Here is a 22,699-nt window from a genome sequence, read left to right as displayed (position 1 = left end):
TATCTATCTATCTATAATATAGTGCCTTTCATCTATCTATCTATCTATCTATCTATCTATCTATCTATCTATCTATCTATCTATCTATCTATCTATCTATCTATCTATCTATCTATCTATCTATAATATCTATCTATCTATCTTTCTATCTATCTATCTATCTATCTATCTATCTATCTATCTATCTATCTATCTATCTATCTATCTATCTATCTATCTATCTATCTATCTATCTATCTATCTATCTATACATTGGTGGTGGTTCAAGTGGCTCCATACTCACTATGCAAAGTACTTTGAGTAGTGAGAAAAGGGCAGCCATTTTGTGCCAGTATGCTCACCACTCACTAGTTATTAGGTGGTGAAAGGGTGAGACAGATAGTTAGCCAATTAGAGATTTTGGAATGACCAGGCCATGATGGACAATTTAGCCAAGACATTGGGAAACACCCAGCTCTTTATGAAAGATGCCCAGGGATCTTCTGTGACCACAAAGAGTCAGGGACTCAAGTTATGTCTCATCTGAACCATTTTTTAAACACAGCATCCTTGTCACTGCACTGTGGCATTGGGATCCAAACACAGACCACGGGTTAAGTGCCCTTCACCTCTTAAACCACCAACCCAAGCATTTCCTCAATCCAAGTACTGGCTGGGCCCGGACATGCTTAGCTTCAGGTGGATGACCTGTTCTGAAGTGCCTGTGGTATGGTTGCTGGCCATAGAGTGTTTAGGTGGGTTTGCTCAGACGGTCAATAATGACAAGTGGGTAGGTAAATTTTACACTGACTTTGAGTCATCTGCATCTCGTATTGACAAATCATTGAGGGCTTCTGTACCGCCATTCATCTCTTTACATCCCGAATGTCTGCTGCTCACTGATGTTGCTGTTGATTCAGGACTTCCTGAGTAAGGATGAGGGTGCGGGTGTTGGCATCAGGGTATGGATTCAATTATTAATGTTACCTACAATTGTTTTATTTACCATATTGGAAATATTCAATAAATAATTGATCACAAAAAATTAACAAGCTGGTGTTTAAGTTTATGCCACAAAGACAAATTATAGACAAATTATTTCTAGAGTATTTACATTACCTTCATGTTATTGGCACTGGTCACTGGAGAGTGGTCTGTGCTTGATGTAGCCGATCTTCTGCTCAAAATGAAAATAAGGTAACGTTAAAAGACTGAAAACTAAAGTCAGAAGTTCATTTGTTAGTACATAACCTAATATTATCAGCCCTCTTTGTTCAGTTAATGAGTCAATTCCAACATGACCGGGCACAACCTTAGATGAGGCGCCCGTCCATCACAAGGCCTGTTACATTTGTATGGTAGGACACACACTTATCATGACACTCATGCTTTGGGGTGTAAACGACAATATCCAGAGAATATCCAACCCAGACTCGGGTCAAATTGGTCTCCGGGCTACAAAAAGGAGATAGCAGCACTAGAAAACATCCAGAGAAGAGCAACTGGGCTGACTCCAGGGCTACTGGGGATGAGTTATGAGGAAAGATGAAAACAGCTGAGCCTTTACAGGTAAAGAAAAAGAAGATGAAGAGGAGACCTGACTGAAGTGTTTAAAATTATGAAGAGAATCAGTCCAGTGGATCAAGACAATGACTTTAAAATGAGTTCATCAAGAACATGGAGACACAGTTGGAAACTTGTTAAGGGGAAATTTCACACAGATATTATAAAGTTTTTCTTTACACAAAGAACGACCAAGTAGTGTGGTAGACAGTAAGACTTTAGGGACTTTCAAAACTCAACTTGATGTTTTTTTGGAGGAAATAAGTAGACAGGACTGGTGAGCTTTGTTGGGCTGAATGGCCTGTTCTCCTCCAGATTGTTCAAATGTTCTAAACGGGCAAACTCCACACAGATTACAGCACAACAGCTCTCGGGACCCCCTAAATACCACACAGTGTTTCCCACATTGGCTGCAGCCTCAGTCTGCATTTCAGGCATTGACCGAGTATCTTGATCTGCGGCTACCGCTCTGCTCCTCTAAGTCACTGTTTGTTTATTTGGGTTCCATCATTAGGAATGTTTTGATATCTAGAAATTCCAGTTTAAAGGCGTTCCTTTAGGGTTTTGAATTGCTTGACTGTCACTCGATTTTGAATCTTTTTAACGTTTTTAATGTTTTTTAATTGTTGCTGTTGTTACTCATTTAGCTCCTCTGATGGTCAACTACTTGGTTTGTTTCTGTTTACATTTTTGAATCCTTTTGTTCCAGTTGGATAGAACAGTAAACGTAGTGGTTAGCCTCAGTAACAACATTGGTGTTTTCTTTTCTTTGGGGAAAGCAGGAACAGAGAGAAATGTGATTGGTGCTCTTTACTGCCAATCAAGGTATAGCACGCCGTTAGTTCTCCAATGAGATTTGTTTATTCGGGAAGGGCGAGAGAGAAAGACAGAGAGAGAGAGAGGAAGTCGGCATGGAGACAGAGTTGGGGGGGGGGGGTGGGCTGAGTGTTACATGAGAGCGAAAAAAACAAAAACGGGGCAAAGAGACCTTGTGCTAAGGTTGAGGAGAGAGAGAGTGAGAGAGAAAGTGAGATAGAGTGAGAGAGAGAGAGAGTGAGATAGAGTGAGAGAGAGAGAGAGAGCATTGGTGTGTCAATGTTAAATGTGAGGAGGCATCGAGCGGGTTTGGCTTATTGGAACGCGGATGGAAAAGGGAGCTCAGCTTTGGGAAAAAAAAGAGTAACAGACAGACGTCAGATGGCTACTTTGGGGAAGTTTGTTAGCTAAAAGAAATACAAAAAAAAAGGGAATGCAAATGAATCGCACATCAGGATGAAACTAGCGCTTCCCCAGATGGAGCTGTGAGACTCCTGTGTTTCACCACGTATATAAATATGAAGCGTGGCAAAAGATCTGGAAGGACACCGCGAGTACCTGTGGATTTGTGTACTGCATATGAGATCCAGCTAAGCGCGCCAATGATTCCTTTATATAATATAATATAATATATATATATATATATATATATATACAGTATATACATACAGTGTATATATATATATATATATATATATATATATATATATATATATATATATATTTTTTTTTATTGTAGATTTCTAGGTGTGAACATTGAATGTGCTGTAACTCAGACCAAGTAATTGAGATAAGTATCTCTTGAGTGGTGTGTTTAATAAAGGTGTTTTATTTATTTATTTATTTATTTATTTATTTATTTATGTATTGTTTCCTATCCTTGATTGTGTGGAGTACTTACATGCTGGTTGCATACAAATAAGTGATTAAATGTATCTGTATGTGCATAAATGCGAAGAGGCATATTGTGTAATTAACAAAAGGGTTAGTGTTTACAAAGCATTACATTGAAATATTACAAGGCCAGGGCTAAATTGCTTCATCGGACCCACTGGTGATTAAACTTGATGGGCTGTGTTTAATGTGGATCCCACCAGTGATATTTCATCCTATGACATAAGTAACGTGCCATTTCAACAGTGGGAGGGCTGCACTTATATAATGTTATGTCTGTTTGTCCGTCTGCCCACATGGAACCAGTAGAATGATTTTGTTAATATTTGTCACAATTTTGTGTTCAGTGAGGAATTGTGGTAGTACAGAGCAGCGTTTCTTAGCCACTGGGTCGTAACTCACTTCTGGGTCCCAGTGGATTGCGAGTTGATATTATTTTGAATGGTAGCGGGTCATCGTAGGTCAATGGGCTGTGGTGGGTCACCGCTGTGACAGTCACACTCAATCCCTTCCTTACTTTGACAATACTTTGGTGGGTCGTGAAAACATTACATGGAAAAACAATGTTGCTACACTAGAAAACACTGATATAGGCCAGGAGCATTATGACAAGCCTAAAAATGGATCTGAAAATAAGTCAATGGGTGACCTGGTGGCACACGGGCGAATGCTCATGCAGCACAAATTAAATCCTGTCATTGATGCTATTTTGGCAGACTTGGTAATTTTTTCCTTGTGTTTATCAGAGTTTTCCCCACACACATAAGTGTGTCAGTGTGTTTGTCCCACCACAGACTTGGAGGTTTGTTCATGTCTTCTGAATAGGCCCTGATCCTACTGTTGAGCTACATTACAATAAGCAGGTCCTAATGATGAGTAAATCACAGGGTGACAGGAGTTGATAGAGTATTAGGGTCCAACTTACCTTTTTAAATTTACAACCATACATAAGACCACCAGAAAAAACACAACGCTAACACAGATCCCACTGATTAGAAATGAGATGGAGTTTTCTGTCTTCGTATTTGCTAAAGAAACAAATTAGTAAATGAAAAATTCAATAAATTCACAGTTTGGAAATTTGCAGAGTCTTAACTAACACTAAATGGTGGAGCTTTTTTATCAAAGACAAAATATTCATCCATCCGTCCATCCAATTATATATCAGCACCATGGTGCGTCAAGCAGGAGCTGATCCTGGAGGTGGACCAACATGGTTGGGTGCCGGGTGACTAACTTGAAGTTGTTTGAGGACCACAAGTTTCCTCCAACACCACCTGTCTGTTGTTAGAGCTTTCACTTTCAGGAGGCAAAAGAAATTCAGTTTGTCCCACAGGATCCTCATTAACGTCTATGGAGAGCAGAGTCACTCGCTGGTTTATAATCTGGTGTGGCCGTTGAGCACATGGACAAGTTCATTGCTGGAGACAAAGTTCCCACCATAAAGAGCAGCACATAAAGACATAGGGTAGTGAGACTGAAACTGAGAGGGCTCGCTGCAAAAAGAAGTCGCCCTCACCGTTAGGATCCTGACTGGTCACAGTGGGGATGTTGCTGAGGGGTGGGAGGTCTCCTTATTTCAACTGGTTTAGATGCCTGTATTCTACCCTCCGAATCCAGTGTCTTGATTTTGTGTCCAGCAGCTCAGAGAGAGGATATGCAATGGATGACGTGAGGCCTGACACAATTTAAGAAAGTCCTTTCAATGACAACTTTCACCCAAACCCAGCAACAACTTGTTTACACCTTTCAGGCATCCCTTTGACCTGTGGCTCCACGATGGGAAAACCCGCACTACCAATCAGTCGTCTGCTGGACTTTTTCTCAGTTTTCCTCACACACACGAGGGTAGGTGTTTGCATGAATGTCTCCAGAGATGAACTGATTGGCCACAACTCAGCTTTACTGTCTTCCTGTTATGTTGTAAACTAAATATGGGCGCATCTGTTTTTTGTTCTGACTGCTTTACTAAATGCAGTAAATCCTCACTATCTGCAGATTCTGTTCTGTTGATTCGTCATTTCCCCTGTTATAAAAGTATATACGCCATTTTGCAACATTCGTGATCTAATCGCACCTATTCATGGTCACGAGCAGCAGACAAATATTGAGATTGAGAAATAACAGGTCTGTGATGCCCCCAGATAACCAGGGCTGCAAGTGTGCTTCACAGAATGGATCACCATGTGTCTGCCTGGCAGCGAGAAGCAAAATAAGCAAGCTGTGAAACCCAATTTGTGATGGGGATTGGGGCCCAGGAATGAGGAATTCCCAGTAAGTCGTCATCATAAGCTCTCCTTGATTCAGTCCCTGCTCTTTGTGCACATTGCTTGTCGCTAGTAGTGGTTGGGTGGTTAATTGAGGTCCTTAGATCAGCCCTGCTGCAGCCGCTCATGGCCTCTGGAGGAGCGGCAAGAAGACGATGGATTTTAAGTATCATGAGAAAGTAAAAGTCATTACAAGGTTTCCATAGGTGATCATTACTGAGGCCTGAGGGTGTGTGAGCAGAGGGATGGCAGACCTACCCTACCCATCTCCTCCTCCTGGTCCTGACATGGCCTGCCTTCTCCCTGCATGAGAAGGATGAGCAGGGTGCTCATGGGACAGAACCTGGGGTGGGACTCATTGGGCTGAGCTTGGTTGATTTTTGGTACATGAAATTATGTGTTTATGGTAACAGATAGCAAAACGTGCATTGTGAAGAGGGTCCACTGGACTCGAGTCTCATGTTCCCCATAGGATCAATGCTTCAGTATCCCTTCTTTCTGTTTCTGCGGGTTTGTTCAGGAACACAACCCAAGTGGATAATGAGAACTGACTGTATAATCGATCAGTTTTTATTTTAATATTATTCTCATTATGTTATTTCAGGACCATTTTGGGCCTGTGGCCTTACTGTTTGTGGTTGTCACATCCATTGCTGGCCACATGACTGGAATTCTACATAAGACCTCATTGTTTGTCCTATTTAAGATGGCAGCTGTTACAATCTGGTTCCTTTATAATTTTATTTTTGCCATAAGAGTTTTGAGTTCTTTTTGTAGTTTTTCGTTGTGGGACACCTGATTCTGTCATTTCAGTTCAGGTTCACATCTCACTGTGACGTCGTTATCATTTCTTATGCATGCTGCCATTTTGGGGCTCTTTGTGTGCCATTGTCATGTTGTTGGCTATGAAAGGATTACAGGAATTTGTTATTATCCAAAATTGCAGGTAATTCCTTAAAAGACTTGCTGTTCATGTCGGTGCTTCATTTTGGGTTTCACCTCGTAGTCGGGCTAACATTTTCGCTGTGGTGATTAGATATTCTAACTTCAATGGTTTCCACACTTAGCACAATTCCTAATTCTGTTCTTTCTCCTGGCCACTTAAATCAAAGTAATCTTCCCTTTTTACCACAGGATAGAATAGCAGGGTGCGCTGAATTTAACTTTGACCAGGACCCCCTTATAAGGCAGTGGCCAATGTTACTCATCTCTCTTGATGTTAAATTATCTCTCCTATCTGAGTGAAAAGAAATGATAGCGATGTTGATGAGCAGTTCTTATTTACATTTTTTAGCAAATATCACAGTTTAACAATTAAACCTTTTCCAAAACACACTGTTATTCATGAAAAGGAAACTATTAGTCCAGCAAGTGATGGATGTGTGATAAATACTGTGCCCCCATGCTGACTGATGGCACAAATCTGAAGTTATTTAATAGTACAATTCATTCGCTCACCACTAACAACATACAGGACTCTGTCACACCCATTCAGTCACTGGTAGGCACAAGAACAGCAAGAACTGGCGTTACAAGAACTGGCACACACTTACCGAGAACATTAAGAAATACGAATGTTGAGTTCTCCAACCCAAGTGAGTTTTGTGCCTGACAGTAGTACCTCCCGCTGTCACTAGGGGTCACTGTTGTGAAAGTCAAACTCTGTTCTGATCCCACCAGTAAGATGGCAGCTTCAGTTATTTGAAACCAGGAGTAGTTGGCAGCTGGATTGGCACTGGAACTGCAGATCAGCGCTACTGGGTCACCATCCTTTATGCCACTTGTGTAATTTAAGCTGGCGGTGGTGTTGTTAGGGGGAACTAGAAAAGGCAAACAGTAATTAATAATTCTGTTTTAATTGCACAAGGTATTAGTTAATTTGAAAAAGGTTTGCAAAAATATTGAAACATATCACATACTAAAATCAACAGCATAGCAGCACAGTCAGTAGCATCACTGCCCTGTGGATTCAGTTTGCCAGTTTGAATTCTATGCCATGTCCTTCTCTGTATGCATTTTGCATGGAATTTTACTTCTCCATCCCTAATTGCTTGTAAAGCTGATGGGTGATTCAGAATTGTCCTTTTGTGTGGGTGTGTGTGTGTGTGTGTAGGACCAGCGAGGACTGGTGACCTGCCCAGGGCCATTATCTGCTGTGTGCCCAGCGTTGTTGAGAACCCCACATGATATTAAATTGGATTAAGGGAGTTTGAGAGTACCACATATTAAAGTGATTACCACCACTATGTGAGGGAGTTGTTTCTGCGGGGTGTCTTCCCATTTGGATGTGTTTTATGTCACATTTACTATTTTAGTAAATTGCCTGAAGAAGGGGCCTGAGTTGCTTCAAAATCTTTTTAGTTAGCCAATAAAAGGGGTCATTTTGCTTGACTTCCCACTATTTTAGAGAACAAAAAGCACGTAATATGTAAAGGAAAATAAAGAAATATATGAAACATTTAAAATACCCCAAAAGAAAACAAAATTCAAACGGAAGTTAAAGAAATAAATTACAAAATGTAAAGTTAAAAAACTTAAAGAATACAAAAAAGACTGAAAACAGCAGAACAAGTCACAAACGTACTAGATACTAAATACCAAATCGATGCAAAACTAGAAAAAAGAAAGAAAGAAACTAATAAATATATTAGTCAAGAATACTTAAATTAAACAAAATGATCCGAAGACCAAAAAGGAAGTGCAAAAGGGAGCAGATGAAGACAGTTAGAGGACAGCCAACTAATGCCACCGCAACCATACGCTGGCTCAAAGGCCCTTCAAAAATCCTCATGTGCTACAGGCAAACAAATTAAGGCACATGGGGTCTACTTCTTAATTAAGGGTCTCATCCTGCTTTATGGAAATATTTTATGTTAAACATACAAGCAGTAGAAAAAAAACATCTGTCGAAAATGACTCAATAATAATAATTATAATAATAATAATAAATGTTATTTATATAGCACGCTCACACAACACCTAATATATCTTGGAAGAGGACACTGACCAAGGCTTGGAAAACTGTATTCCTAATAACTAAACTATAGGGTATGGACAAATATTCTACAATAGTAGTGAGAAACTTTTTCTAAAGATATTCAGAAATTGGAACAGAACTGAACAGGTGGGCACAGAAGTAAAAGTACATCAGTTAACCTGATTTGTGTTTTCTATTCAGTGAAGTTCTGTATTTTAGGAGCTTCTTGTTAGGCTTGGCACCAGCGAGTGGCGAGTGGTGATGTTGTTTTATGTTGGTCTGATGTGCCAGCAATAATTTCACTGAACTCTGTGTGTGTGACAATACTACACAAAATAAAATTGTCAAAAGACAAGAATCGAGTAGTTTAACCAGAGGTGACATCAGGCACCTTTTAAAAATCAAACCCAGAACAGACTGACATGTCTGTAAAGGCCCTTCAATTGGAACAGTCAAATGAGGCGTCCTCTTCTTCAAATTCAAAATGGATTTGCTTTTTTGTAGCAATTTGTTGTTTGTGTACCTTTAAATTCCCATGCAAACTAAGCCGTGTTTAAAGTGTATTTTGTTTGTTTACCTACACAGCACATTCAGAATGACTGGTTTTGAGTTGTCCTTTCCATACGGGTTTTCTGCCTGACAGTAATACCGGCCACTGTCACCAGGGGTCACTGATGCGAGGGTCACTTCTTGTTGCTGTCCTATCAGCAAGGCTGAGGCTCCATTTATTTGAAACCAGGAGAAGTTGGCAGTTGGGTTTGCACTGGCATTACAGGTGAGGGTTAACAATTGCCCCATAAATATTTGGTCAGTATGGTGGATTGATGTTTCTCTTGGAGCATCTAAAAAAAAAGAAAAAACATTAAAAGGCCTAATTAAAAGCTCAAAAAATAAGAAGAATGCTATATATATATATATATATATATATATATGTATAAATATGGCACAACAGCCACAGTAACTGAAATCAGTCCTTGTTCAGCTCCTTGCAGCAGCTGGATTCAGTGTCTTCACTTGAGCCAGTGAGATGACAAACTTCTAGTGCCTTTCTGGATCTTTTTGTGGACCACATCAGGAGCTGAGTCTGATCAATTAAGAGAAATGCAGACTCATGAGATGCTTAAGTCTTGTAAATAGTGAGGATCTTGAAAATAGGGAGGTGTTAGGAACTTGTTTGGACTTTTTTGTACTTTTGTTATATAAAATAATTATTTTGGTTGTAAACGTCCTTTCGTGTAGTTGTGTGATATCATTTTGTGTGTCATCATGTTGTTAATGTCAGTGACGCTCATTGCAGGTCACAAAGTCTGAATATGTCCATACTGGTGATGTCAAAGTGTTGTTACCATTGTTAGGACTGTATCTTTATTTTGTTAGGTTATATTTGTAAATGTGTTCATTTTCCCCCCTTTCCTTTCTTGTCCTCTGTTATAATGTTTACAGGTTGTCCCTTTCCTCGTTTAGTTGCAATGAGGACCTTCAGGTGTAATCTACAGCTACCCGTATAATCCTCCTGTTTGCCTCAGTTCTCCGCTGAGGTATTAGCTGATTCCTTACTTTTGTTATTCTTTTTCCCCCATGAATGACACTTTTAGCAGTGTTTCAAAGGCTATGTGTTTAGGAATTAAATAAAATCACATTTAAAGAAAATCCATAAAATATTACTTAAACAAAAAAATTAAAAAATCAAAAAACAAAAACACAGGCCTAAAAGCTATAACAACGTACTTAGCAGGACAACTGAGAGAATATTTTCATTAAAAAGATCTACAAAATTTTGACAATCACATGGACTTTCAGTTTAGCTTCCATTAGGACTCCGAATTCTGCTTTATGATTTGGTATTTTCATTCTGGCTGAAGTGATCGACCTTTGCTTGTTTGACGACTCTTAGTTTCATCCATTTAAAAGTTCACTTGTATCTCTGCCTCTGTGAATTTAAATCTTAACAACATGTTATGCCACACAGTGCCTGTATTTTGGGTGGCCCTCGACTTTAACCAATTTGACAGGTTCTGATGTTTGCAGCCCTCCTAAACTGCTGGAGTCGTTCAGCTGTTGTGAGGCACACTGGGGTTGTCATGAGGCCGCATACCATATGTGTGCCACACTTGTGACTTCTTGTTGAGTCCGAGATCCGATAAATTGAGGTTGTTGTGAGCAGTGGGCAGTGGAGGTTCAGTGTAAGGATGAACTCTGAATACGGCGATGCATTCACAATAGAATAACATGCCAGGCTTGATAGACCAGGGTATCATATACTCAATAAAAGTTTAACTTAATTCATGTATCATTTCATTTAAATTAAAACATCAGAATGCTTAATTTGAAAGAATCTGAGTTGCAAATCATGCATCGTGATGTTCCAACATTGATGGATTAAAAGCCAGAAGTCTGCATGACCATCATCATCAAGTCCTTCCGTGAGAACCCTAAATACAAAGAGGACTATTTCATTTATGTTAGGTAGAATGCCCAGAGGGGACTGGGTGGTCTCGTGGCCTGGAACCCCTACAGATTTTATTTTTTTTTTCTGTCCCCCCTGGCCATTGGACTTTACTCTTATTCTATGTTAACTAATGTTGTCTTATTTTAATTTCTTACTTTGTCTTTTATTTTTCTTTTCTTCATTATGTAAAGCACTTTGAGCTACTTTTTTTGTATGAAAATGTGCTATATAAATAAATGTTGTTGTTGTTGAAAATAAAAGAAATGAAAGTCTAAATAATTCAATTAAAAAAACTAAAGAAATTACTCAAACAGTGACAAGCAAAACTAGGAAATAAAAATACGACCTAGCAGAATCTACTGAAACCAAAAAGGGAATTTCAAAAGAAAAACCCCGGAAGGAGAAGTGAAAGTCCCAAATTATCCTTAGCTATAAGCATTTCCATGGATTCTTTGAAAAAAATGATAAAATACAAGAAATTTTTGGGTCAAAGAACACAGCAGCTAAGCATGTTGATGACATGCAGATGTCTTAAATATGACACTCCGGTAACTGCAGTGAAAATGACCACAACATCTGAGAGTCCAGATTGATAATACGCTGTCATCACTACAGATGACAGGCTAAGGAAAGGAGGGAGAGGGTGAAACTGCAAAAATAAAGGAAAACGAAGACTGGACAACAGTGAGGGAGTTTAGGAAAATGAAAAACACAAGATGAAACGTAAAGAGGGATGGAGTATTTTTGTGATTCTAACAATACATCAAGGGATTTCCCAGATAACACCAGACTAGCCGAGGCTGATAATCCTTTCAGTGTGCCTTGGATGTTGGCCTAATGGGGTGTGGCCGAAACTCCTGGGAGGTGCCAAAGGGGCATCACAACTCTATGCCCAAGCCAAAGGGTTGAATCTTGTCAGAGTAGAAAAGTGGACTTTAAGAGGCAAATGAATGTAAATGTTTAAATTCATGAAGGGAATTAGTAGTGTGGATGTTGGTGTTTCTTTGAAATGAGTATTTTGAAAAGAATCGGAAGGCACAAGTGTGTAAGGGTAAACTTCTCACAGATCTTGGGAAATATTTTTTCACAAAGAGGATCTGATATGCATGGAATAGATGATCCAGTACAGGAGTAAATAAAGCTACTTTAGGAACTTCAGATCTCAACTTGAGAATATTATACACAAAAGTTAGGTGAATTGGGATGATTGGCCTGCTTTCATGAAAGCTTTAAATCCCATAATGGCCTTGCCATAAACATGAAGCTCTCTGAAGAGACTTGAACTGATCTTACACAAGACATTAAGTGTTAGACTCTGCGCTGCACTTCTCTTCTCAGTCTCCACGGGGTACGACACTGTACAGGTGATGTTCTTCATGTGGAGATGAAATGAGGCCGTGAAGGTGAGGCGCGATGACACAGAACGACTCTCCTTTATTCCAGTGTGCACAGTCTGGTGCACTGTCCCGTTCAGCGTGTCACTCCATGCCAGAGAGGGGGGTTGTTTGGGGCAGAACAATGGAGCGCTGCATGTCAGACTGGTAGATTCTCCTTCCTTTACTGGGCTTCCTGCAGTCAGTAGTGGCCTTTCTGGAGAGTCTAGAAGACAAGAATTCATTTAAAAAAAACATATCAGAAACATATCTTCAGGGAAGACAAAAACATTATGATATTGTTTGACAAACATTTGTTGGCTTGGAAATAGAACTATTTGACGAATGGAAATAATGAAGGTCTGAGAAATAAACTTGTTTCCTTAGCATTAGAAGTCAAGGTGGAAATAAAAAATTTAGGTGAAATCATGGACTCTAAACTAAACCTTAAATCACATATTAATCACATTATTACGACTGTATTCATGTCATTCAAGGATCTTTACAAACACCAGGGCCCTCATGTATAACGCAGTGCATAGAATTAACACTAAACACGGCGTACGGACAAAACTGGAAATGTGCGTATGCTCAAATAAATTCAAATGCATAAAACTGTGTGTGAGCAAACTTCCACACACTTTTTCTTTATAAATCCCAATCAACGTGAATTTTAACACACATGCATGGGCTTCCAGCCCCAACCCGACTCCTCTCAGAATTACACCCGTTTGAATATGCAAATCAATATAAATAGCCCCTTCCACTCAGAGTTTTGCTAAAAGACAATGGCAAAAGTACATGTGAAAAAGAAGAATTTCATCAAATACAAAATGGAAGTGCTCTTTGAAGTGGAGGCAAGGAAAAACATGCTATTGGGTGGCTTAAGCAGTGGTATAAGCAACAAAAGGACATTGATAGAGTGGAACAGCGTGGTGGGAGCACTGAAAAGTTTAAGTTCAGAAAGTCACACAGTGTAAGGCGAGTCTCTGCACACTGTCTGAAAAAAGGGCTATGTTGAGATTAAAGTTGAAATGTCAGTTTTAATTCTTGAAATTTCCTCTTTAATCTCTCTGAGTCTGTTCAAAAATGAAGAGACTTGAACTCATCTTACACAAGACATTAAGTGTTAGACTCTGCGCTACACTTCTCTTCTCAGTCTCCACTGGGTACAACACTTTACATGTGATATCCTTCATGTGGAGATGATATGAGGCCATGAAGGTGAGGAGCGATGACACAGAACGACTCTCCTTGATTCCGGTGTGCACAGTCTGGAACACTGTCCCATTCAGAGTGTCACTCCATGCCAGAGATGGGGGCTGTAGTTTATTTTGTATTAAAGTAGAACGTTGTAAACTTCATCATTAAAATTCCTGTTTAATTTATTAGAGTTTCACAAACCCCATCATAACTAAAGTAGCACATTAAATGCTTTGTATACTGAGTGTCCCCCAACATAGTCTTTAATCGCTAAGTGGTTCTTAAATAGGCTTTCACTTACACCGACAGGAGCGTGCAGGCAGTGATCGCTACACAGAATCCATTACATTCATGACATTACAGCTCTCTGAACATTTTAGAATACTACGTTGTATACCAGATATCATTTTCATCATGAAATGCATTAAAGCATGTATTAAACCTGTGGAGGTGCAGCAGTAGTGATGAGCTGGTGCCCCGTCCAGGGATTGTTCCTGCCTCCTGCAAGATGGGTACTGGGACGGGTGCAACTCTGGATGGAATAACTTATTGCAGCAGTACTGCAGAACCTCCAATTCCTGTTCTTTTGCTTTGTTTGTCCATGTAACTAATCATCACACAATAAGTGTCTGTAAATAAATGTAAAGCCAGCTGAAGGCTTAGTATGGCGATTCTTCAAAACTTTTAAGGAACATTGAAAAGTGCTCATTATACATGTTTAATTATTCCATCCAAGGTCACGCCAGTTCAAACAAGCATAGAGCGTGAGGTAAGAACAATACCCTGGACAGGGCACCAGCTCATCTCTACCACTGTGCCACCATGCCCCCACATGTTTAATTAGTAATGGTGTACATTATTTTAAAGTAGTTAATTTATCTGTAAAATGTAATATACATACTTTAATGCATTTCATCATAGAAAGGTATATATCCTACTATTCTAACAGTACACAGCTCCAAGAAGACAGCTCTTGGAAATTGAAATTGACTTAGAAGCCAGTTATCATTATCATCATCATCATCATCATCTATAAATATGCGCTCTTTTCTAATTTTTCCATTGTCTTCTAAAAAAGCAGATATTGTAGTTGAAATACTTTGGCCATTCCATGCACATTATTTTGTTAGAGAATGATTACAATCAATTGCCTTGCGAATAGCAAACAATATGCAATTCATTTTGGTGCATTTGATAAAGCCTGCACCATGGATGCAAATCTAAAAATGAAAGGGAAACGACACAGAAACAGTAGCACTGCTGTGACGCTGGATGCCGGCTGTTCACAAAGTCGAGCAGAAACGTGCGTACGCATTGTCCGTGGCTGCCTTGAAAATGTGTGTGGCTTTACACCAAATGTAGTTTTTAAACACCTCGATGTGAGCGTGGAAACGGGCATACACAGCATTTTTGCACGTACGCACTGTTTAAACATGAGGTCCCAGGCCCCTTATAAAACAATGCAGGATGCTGAGAAATTAATTGACACTTTTATTTTTAGTTGGCAAGATTACTGTAATGGACACCTAACAGTACAACTAAGGAAACAAAACTCTTAAAAAACCCACTTTTTACATTTTTATTTTTTTGTAACTACATTTTAGTTTTACTCCTAATAGACTATACACGCCTAGAATGATTGTATTCTTCAATGAATTTGCAATCTGCTTTCTTTTCTCATTTTCCTGCGGTGGTGTTTTGCGCCACCACCACCACCTCTGTATTTAATTTATATTAGGTGAATGCCCACTGGGGGCTAGTCAGGTGGTCTTTTTGCCTTACCAGTGTACTCATCTTTAGAGACACAGAATACAATACTATACATAAGAGCTTTACCTTTGTGCAAGCCCATACTGTTTTTTTTTTTTGTTATTTTTTCATCATTATTCTTACTTCATGTATCTTTTTATCCTTTCTTGCCATTATTTCTGTGATGTGTTGTTAACCAATCTGAGCTACATCCTGTGCACAAAAATGTGCTGTAAATACAACACACTAAGTCATGCATGGTTACATCTCTATCTAATTACCAAAGCCTGGCCTGGTAACTCAATTCCTTTAGTTGAGGTCTTGAGGGATGGTTTCACCTTCCTTCATAAAGGAAGAAGTGCGGTTCATGAAGGTGAACTGGGAGTAATTGAACTGCGTATTGCTATAAAACTCCAAGCCATCTGAGGTGTTCGTATTACCACAGAATCTGGCACAATGGCAGTTCATTCCTGTATTGCGGATAGGTGAGTGACATAAATATTTTCACAGATGTTCAATAAGAAATCAATCATCTTCTCTCTCTGCTAAATTAGAAAGTCAATTAATTGTGCCTTCCCACTCTGTATAGTTTAAACTTAAGTACTTTATATCTTTGTTTTATTATTGATGCAGTTGATTTCATGGTGTATGTTTTTTGACTTTTTGTTAATTGAATTTGTTATATCACTTTCAGTGTCAGACCCTTCGCACTCTTACCTTTAACATTAATATGAACTCCCTCAGTGAAGCTGTATTTGAACGGGGGACTATAATAATATTCTTCAATCTTGAAGTAATACACCCCCTGATTCTCAAGTCTGATCCTGTCCAGCTGTGTGGTGCAGTTCCTCAGTTGCAGGTCACCAATGATGGCGACCTTCAGGCCACTCCAGTTTTCTAGTGACTGGCTCTCCTTGAAGACATCCACCCCAAACCAGTAATGGTTCATTCTCCAGATGCCAACTAGATAAGAGTGTCTTTGAGGCGAGGTGAAGGTACAAGGGATCACCAGACAGGAGCCAGTCAGAGCTTGGATCTCTGAAGGCATTTTGGCATGGTACACCTGACCAAGTGAACCTGCATATCAAGAGAAACAAGCTGGAATTCAATGTTAGACTGAAAAAGGAGCTCTACCATTTTGTAACTGTCTTGATGGAACACTGAAGACAAAATCACTGAGAAGATGTGTCATGTAAAGAAACAAGAACATCTGTCCACTCAGAAGGTCCCGTTTTCTGCTTGGCTGGGCTTGGAAAGTGAAAGCAGGGGCATGTGAAACATGAAGTAGGATGAACTTGAACTTAAAGGCTTCTCATTAGTGAAATTATAACCAGGGAAAAAATCATATGCAGTGATCACACATAAGATTGTTAAACCAAAAGTCCTATGTCTGGCAGCATTGGGTGTAAGGATATGAAACAACCTTGGAAGGGGCGCCATTCCCACTCACGCACACACCCACATTCACTCAAGGGAAATTCAGAATTGTTCATCGTTAGGACATGAGAGGAAATCAAGAGCAGGCCTAAGAAATCTCACTACGGCGTCTTGTTCAACAATGGGGCAATCCTGCAGCGGAGCGTCCATGTTCATTTGACCTTGGCTTCAACTAGACAAAGAGCAGAGAGATGTACAGAGTGAGTTTAAATTACCCATGAACCATTGCAAGGGTCCAGGATAAAAATAATAATAACAAAAAAAACACTTTGTGATTCTCATTAGTTATTAAGGGAAAGGCTACTTAGATAGTAAGGAATCTTCAGCATTTGTTTGTGTTTGCTCTCTAATGCGCGGCCCTCTGCTCTACTGGTTTTGACTTCACTTGACTTTTGCAGTTTCTTTTATTTCCTTACCCATTTCATTCTTCATTTCATTCTAGTCCTTTGGGACGAGCAGATCCTGTGCTCATTACCGTCACTTACAGTCCTTTTAATGCAGCAGTCCAAGAGTGGTGTTTGGGGGTGGCAAGTGGGGCAACCACCCTACGCCCCGCGCCTAAATGTGTCCCATTTCAGCGGATTTGTCAAGTTATATTCTCCAGTTATATTTTAATAAAGTTTGCATGTTATCTTGCAAAAATTTAGCTGAATACTGTAATGAGAAAATCCGGTGTATGTTAACATCCATCCATCCATTTTCCAACGCGCTGAATCCGAACACAGGGTCACAGGGGTCTGCTGGAGCCAATCCCAGCCAACACAGGGCACAAGGCAGGAACCAATCCCGGGCAGGGTGCCAAACCACCACAACACACCCACACACCAAGCACACACTAGGACCAATTTAGAATCGCCAATCCACCTAACCTGCATGTCTTTGGACTGTGGGAGGAATCCGGAGCGCCCGGAGGAAACCCACGCAGACACGGGGAGAACATGCAAACTCCACGCAGGGAGGACCCGGGAAGCGAACCCAGACGGGTCTCCTTACTGCGAGGCTATGTCAACATTATTTGTATTAAATTCGCACGCAAGTTTATACAGTCCACACATACCGGTAACAGCGTTGGATGTAACCGGCCCTTCATGGGGTTGGTCAGCCCTAGCAGCAGGCCCCTACGGCCACCTCTGCAGCAGTCTATCAAACCAAACCAAGCCCTGCCCCTCGCAGTTTAGGCCTGAGGGGGTCCATGGCGTAATGTTTTAGGGCAGTTTATCGCATGTCATTTTATTCAGTGTATAGTGTTTTGTGATGAGATTTTCATTTCTGTGGTTTACAATTTATTTTGTCTTGAGCTGAAAAAGTTTAAATTGGTCACATGGTGCTGTTTGGAGTGTCGTATAAATAACAAAAAAATAGTCGTATCATTGACATCTTCAGATGCTATAAATATGGTGGCATTCATATTCTCCGTGACAAACCTCCAAAGACTTAGCCATAGCTATCTTTCAATTCGAGTAGGCCCTCGTCTTAGGTTTTATGAAATCCTTTTGTTCGTTCCTCATACTTTTTGATTTTACAGTTCTGACCTCTGGCCAGTTTTCAGCCTCAATTCTGGTGTGGGTTTGACGTCTCCTTATTTGTTTTCCTTCTCTCAAGAATTCCGACACACTGTCTTATAACACATTTGTGTTTGATCGCGTTGTTTGGCCTTAATTAAGCAAGTTGTTATTTTCCAGTTTTCTTGCTGTGGTGTCACTCCATGAATTTCTTTATAATGGTTACTAGCTGTGCTACCTGTCTAAGACGGTTTGAAATGTAATTAATGTTTGCAGGGCACCACGCAATCTATATGTCTGTGTTATGTGCCATTTTGTGTTAAAGTGTTAGTGTTTGTGACACACCATCTATTGGAATGACAAGCAAAGACTTCATTACTAAAACTTTTTGTGATGAGCCATAAGTTGCAGTGACAGAGACACAGTAACACACAGACTCTTTACTAAGATGGATAAGGAACATACAAGTAAGACTCTCACTGTGCTCTGTACTAGTACTGCTACAACAAAACTGAATTTGCTACACTATTATTTAGCGTTTTTCATTTTTATTTGTGAGATTTTAAGTCATCTTTGCTTTTCACCTGCTTTTCCCAGGTGTTCTGGTCATTTAAGTTGTTCTTAAATGGTGGCTCTGACCTTGGGTATTTGTGACTTTTCATCATTCAGTGTTATTTGCACTCACGTCTACTCTATTTGTTAACTGTCATTATTAGGATGGAATTAAACGGACAAACAGCATACAACAAAAGGACTAAAGAGAGTCAAGCATTGTAACCTGCAGAACAAATTCAAATACATCTAAATATCTTACGAATATAAATATCCCACCACTGTGGTTTACCCAATGCAAAATAAGAGAAGAGAAATAAAAAAGGAGATCAGTTAGAAAGAAAATGATTGTGAAAAACCGGCAGCCACAGGAGACCCCCGGACTGAACTTGAGAGACACCGAGCCGAGTGATGAGTGTCCATTTGTCTTACACTCACCGCTGTCTCTGAGATTTCTGTTAACACTAATATTTAACAGTACAGGATATTTATGTGCTTCTATGTGTAACTCCATTTCATTTGTTTCATTTTTAACACAAGCAGCCTTAAGCCAAATGTTTCTAAGGTCAGAGGGTGACTCTAAATTGGCCCAATATCAGGGAATACGGGTGTGCATGCACGTCCCATGCAATGTGGTGCTCTATGTTGCTACAATTTTCTCCAGGGAACCCTTAACTGGAATAAGCCAATCCAGAAAATGAACAGCCATGTTCATGCTTGTTGTGTCTTTGCTTGTCCATTCCTTCACACGAGAGTATTTCTGGGTCAGTAAGTCAATACTGCATGTCCGCTACCTCCGTCTCTGTCACTACATACATTCTGGGTGTGCATTATTCACATTGCCAAGGGCTAGCAGCACAGGTCCTCGTCCTTGCCCTACGTGGCTCTTTGGAATGAGTTGACACCTCCATAACACACAACTCAAGATTCAGCACACAACATGCATGCATTCCTTTGCAGGCCATCATCTCCATTCAGAAATGGCAGCTCTTCTACAGATTTTCATACATGCCACACTACGGTAACCAGGAACTTGAAATACCCACTTGCACAGATTTGGGAATTGAGGGCCACACTGGCAGCACTGGGCACATGGTGTAAAGCGCCCCTAGGTGGGTCACTAGCCAATCGTAGGGTCCACTCACACAGGAATGAGCCAAAGTTACACATGAATAGAAAGTGGGAAGACACCCAAGGCTTGCTATGAAAATAAAAATATAGTAAAAGGGAATAAAGAGCTGGTACTTACAGTAAAAAAGGCTGAACAGTAGGATTAGAAACCCAGTGAGCGACATGGGATCAGTTTACAGCCTGTAAAGTCAGAGCGAGCAGATTAATGAGAGCAGCAGAATACGTTGAATTATTTTGGTTAGTGAAGAGAATATCAGATTACCAAGAAAAATAAAATGCTATTAGGACTTCTGCTTTTTCTACCAATAATAAAAATACCACCGGGCTGAAGTAATCTGATAAAGCATTCATGTTAGAGTTTAATTTTCATCTCGTTATTTATACAAGAAATGTTTGCATTAAAATGAATGACTGCTCAACGTTTAACATCAGCATTAACTCCAGTTACATTCCTGATTGTTCAATAGCTAATTACAGTATGTAACGAAGATTAAAGTGTGAAGGGCAACACAAGAGAACACAACCGCGGTTCGACTTTCATACCTCGTCTGTCCGTCTCTGTCAGAAAGTCTTTAACGTGATGGTGGATCAGCCCCTCTAGTTTCAGTCAGGGATTTCTCCAAGTTTGTAGTTGCAGATTAACTGAAGATTTGTGAATTTCTTTTGCTAGATGAGTTTCAAAATTCCCAGAGGTTTGTGGATTTCTTCATCGAGTTTTGATCAAGAATCCAATGTTGGTTTGGGGGCTTTTCTTCCTCTAGTTTGTTTCCAGTATTGCTTGATTTGCGCCTTGTAATTTTGGTCCAGGATTTTCAGCAGTGTGTAGATTTCTCCCTGTTGTTTGGTTTCAATCATATAAGAAATGTTTAGATTTCTTCTTCATATTCTTTGATTGTAGAATTACCAGAAGTCAATCTATTGAAGTTTTACATTTCTCAGAGGTCTGTAGGTCCCTGCCTGTGGTCTAGTTTCAGATTTACTGGAGATGTGCAGATTTGTCCTTATCGTTTGAGTTTGTACTTCCCAGAGTTTTGTGAATTTCCCCTTCTGGTGTGATTTTGGAATTCCTGCAGATGTGTGTGTGTGTGTGTTGCTCCTTTTACTTTTGTTCCAGAATTTTTAGAGGATTGTGGAATTGCTCATCTAGCTTAGCCTCTGATTATGTGAGGTGTGTTGGTTTGTCCTTCTTCTTTGCTCCTGGTTTTCAGACAGAGACACATGAACATATCCTTCCAGCTTTCTTCTGGAGTTTTTGCAGAGGTGTCAATCTCTCCTTCTCGGTTATTTCCCAAATTCACACATGTATGTGGTTTTGTTCCTCTAGTCTGGTTCCAGCTTCACCGGAGATCTTCAGATGTCTCCCTGTGTGTTGTGTTATAAATGGACAAGAGGACAGAACTCCATTATGGCTCATGTACTTTGATGAAGTTCTCAGAATTCTCACCAACATTTGTGTGCTCTTCTCTTCATTGGTGTGTAGTTTTTGATGTATTCTTTCCTCTGTAAACTCCTGGTCGTCTGTCACACAAGGTAATATGCTGTGGCAGAAGACGGCTGTCACATTGAATGGCGTAATGCGACGACTGTCATTTAAATGGAAAGAAGGAGAGAGTGGAGGGCAGTGTGATGAGACAAAGGGCTGAGATGAGGAAGCAGATGCTCTGAGACTCCTTTAATCTGCAGATCGCACTTTCAGTTCTCTTTTTCGACACTTGCTAACAAAGTGTGAAGTGAGTTTCCCCCCAGACATTCTTTCCACATCATTTCTCTGTACACCTGTGCGTCTTTTTCTAGAGGTTGATCTTTTTTTAAGGTTCTTCATATTTCAGATGTCTTCACTTTCTTTAAAAATGAGACTTTAACTTTTTAGTTAATTTACACTTGAAAAAGAGCAAAGAAACACTATAAATGATAAATAACTAAGAACTTCATACGGAAACATGATTCTGTACTTCGTGTAATTAACAAATATTTTTGTAGACCTTTCATTCTGACAGATCCTTAGCTTTAATGTTTTCCACAGGCATTTACCAGAGTGAGCGTTTCTTCATTCTAGTCATTGATCGAGATACCTGAATCAGTATGGCTGTGTGTAATGTATGGTGAGATTTTGTAGGATGGCTGCTGGTTAAAGCTCCTGCCTCACAGCTCCAGGAGATTGCATTTTAATTCCATCTGTGCCAGTTCCAGTCCAACAAAACGAAACTCTCAGACTGAGGCCTAGAAGGTCAGTTTTGGTTTCATCAGATCATAGACTGTCATTCCACTTCCATTCCACAGTCTTATTATTTTCAGATTTTCTCCTCTGTATCAAACTTCACCCTGGATGTGTTCTTTTGTAAATCTATGGCTTTTGTTTTGCTACACACATATTTATAAAACCTCTGGTAATTGGCATATCCACAGTTTCAACTCCTTATGGACTTCCAAAGACATCTCAGTAGGCTTCCTGACTATTGTCCTTTGGCTCTTCTCAACTCATGGAATTCTCCAAGGTTACCCCTCCCCAATGTTTGCTCTTACATCTATGTACAGCACTTTTGAAAACCCCAAGAGAGAATCTTTGATCTGAAAGTCATGCAAGACTTGTGTCAAACCCCATGTTGATGTACGACACAAGTGAAACCCGCTCTCTTCACTTTGATCTGACATTTATGTACATCCATGTGATTATATGTATAGCAATGCCCTTCAAGACTACCTGGTTTGGGTAAGCATCATGCAAACAATTTGTGATGGCACTGAGGGTGTCACCCATACTGATCACTCACCTCTCAGGGCACACATAGTCAGTCATTCAGTGACTT

General features: G+C 39.9%; 1 protein-coding gene and 1 long non-coding RNA gene across 2 annotated transcripts; both read right to left on the bottom strand.

Moving 5' to 3' along the window:
* Positions 1-4,010: 4,010 nt before the first annotated feature.
* On the bottom strand, positions 4,011-15,373 carry LOC114668087 (B-cell receptor CD22-like). Its single transcript, XM_051920771.1, has 5 exons — positions 15,358-15,373; positions 12,239-12,544; positions 9,078-9,338; positions 7,073-7,339; positions 4,011-4,280 (listed from the first exon to the last, which is right to left on the bottom strand). The coding sequence occupies exons 1-5, from the start codon at positions 15,371-15,373 to the stop codon at positions 4,174-4,176; spliced, it is 957 nt and encodes a 318-aa protein (XP_051776731.1). The 3' UTR covers positions 4,011-4,173.
* A 672-nt stretch (positions 15,374-16,045) lies between these two features.
* On the bottom strand, positions 16,046-21,530 carry LOC127526104 (uncharacterized). The gene is made up of 3 exons (XR_007933721.1): positions 20,436-21,530; positions 20,011-20,072; positions 16,046-16,347 (listed from the first exon to the last, which is right to left on the bottom strand). It is a non-coding gene; the product is annotated as an uncharacterized LOC127526104 (long non-coding RNA).
* Positions 21,531-22,699: the final 1,169 nt, after the last annotated feature.

The sequence above is a fragment of the Erpetoichthys calabaricus genome, chromosome 17 (genome assembly GCF_900747795.2).
Source record: "Erpetoichthys calabaricus chromosome 17, fErpCal1.3, whole genome shotgun sequence".
In the NCBI taxonomy this organism is placed as follows: Eukaryota; Metazoa; Chordata; class Cladistia; order Polypteriformes; family Polypteridae; genus Erpetoichthys; species Erpetoichthys calabaricus.
This window is presented reverse-complemented; position numbering and strand designations above follow the sequence as displayed.

Excerpts from the sequence above, each read along its gene's own strand:
- LOC114668087 (XM_051920771.1), bottom strand. Across the intron at positions 9,339-12,238 it reads TCTAACACTTAATGTCTTGT|ATGCTCCAAGAGAAACATCA; the intron begins GTAAGATCAGTT and ends CTTTTTTTTTAG. Across the intron at positions 7,340-9,077 it reads AGTCATTCTGAATGTGCTGT|TTCCCCCTAACAACACCACC; the intron begins GTAGGTAAACAA and ends TGCCTTTTCTAG.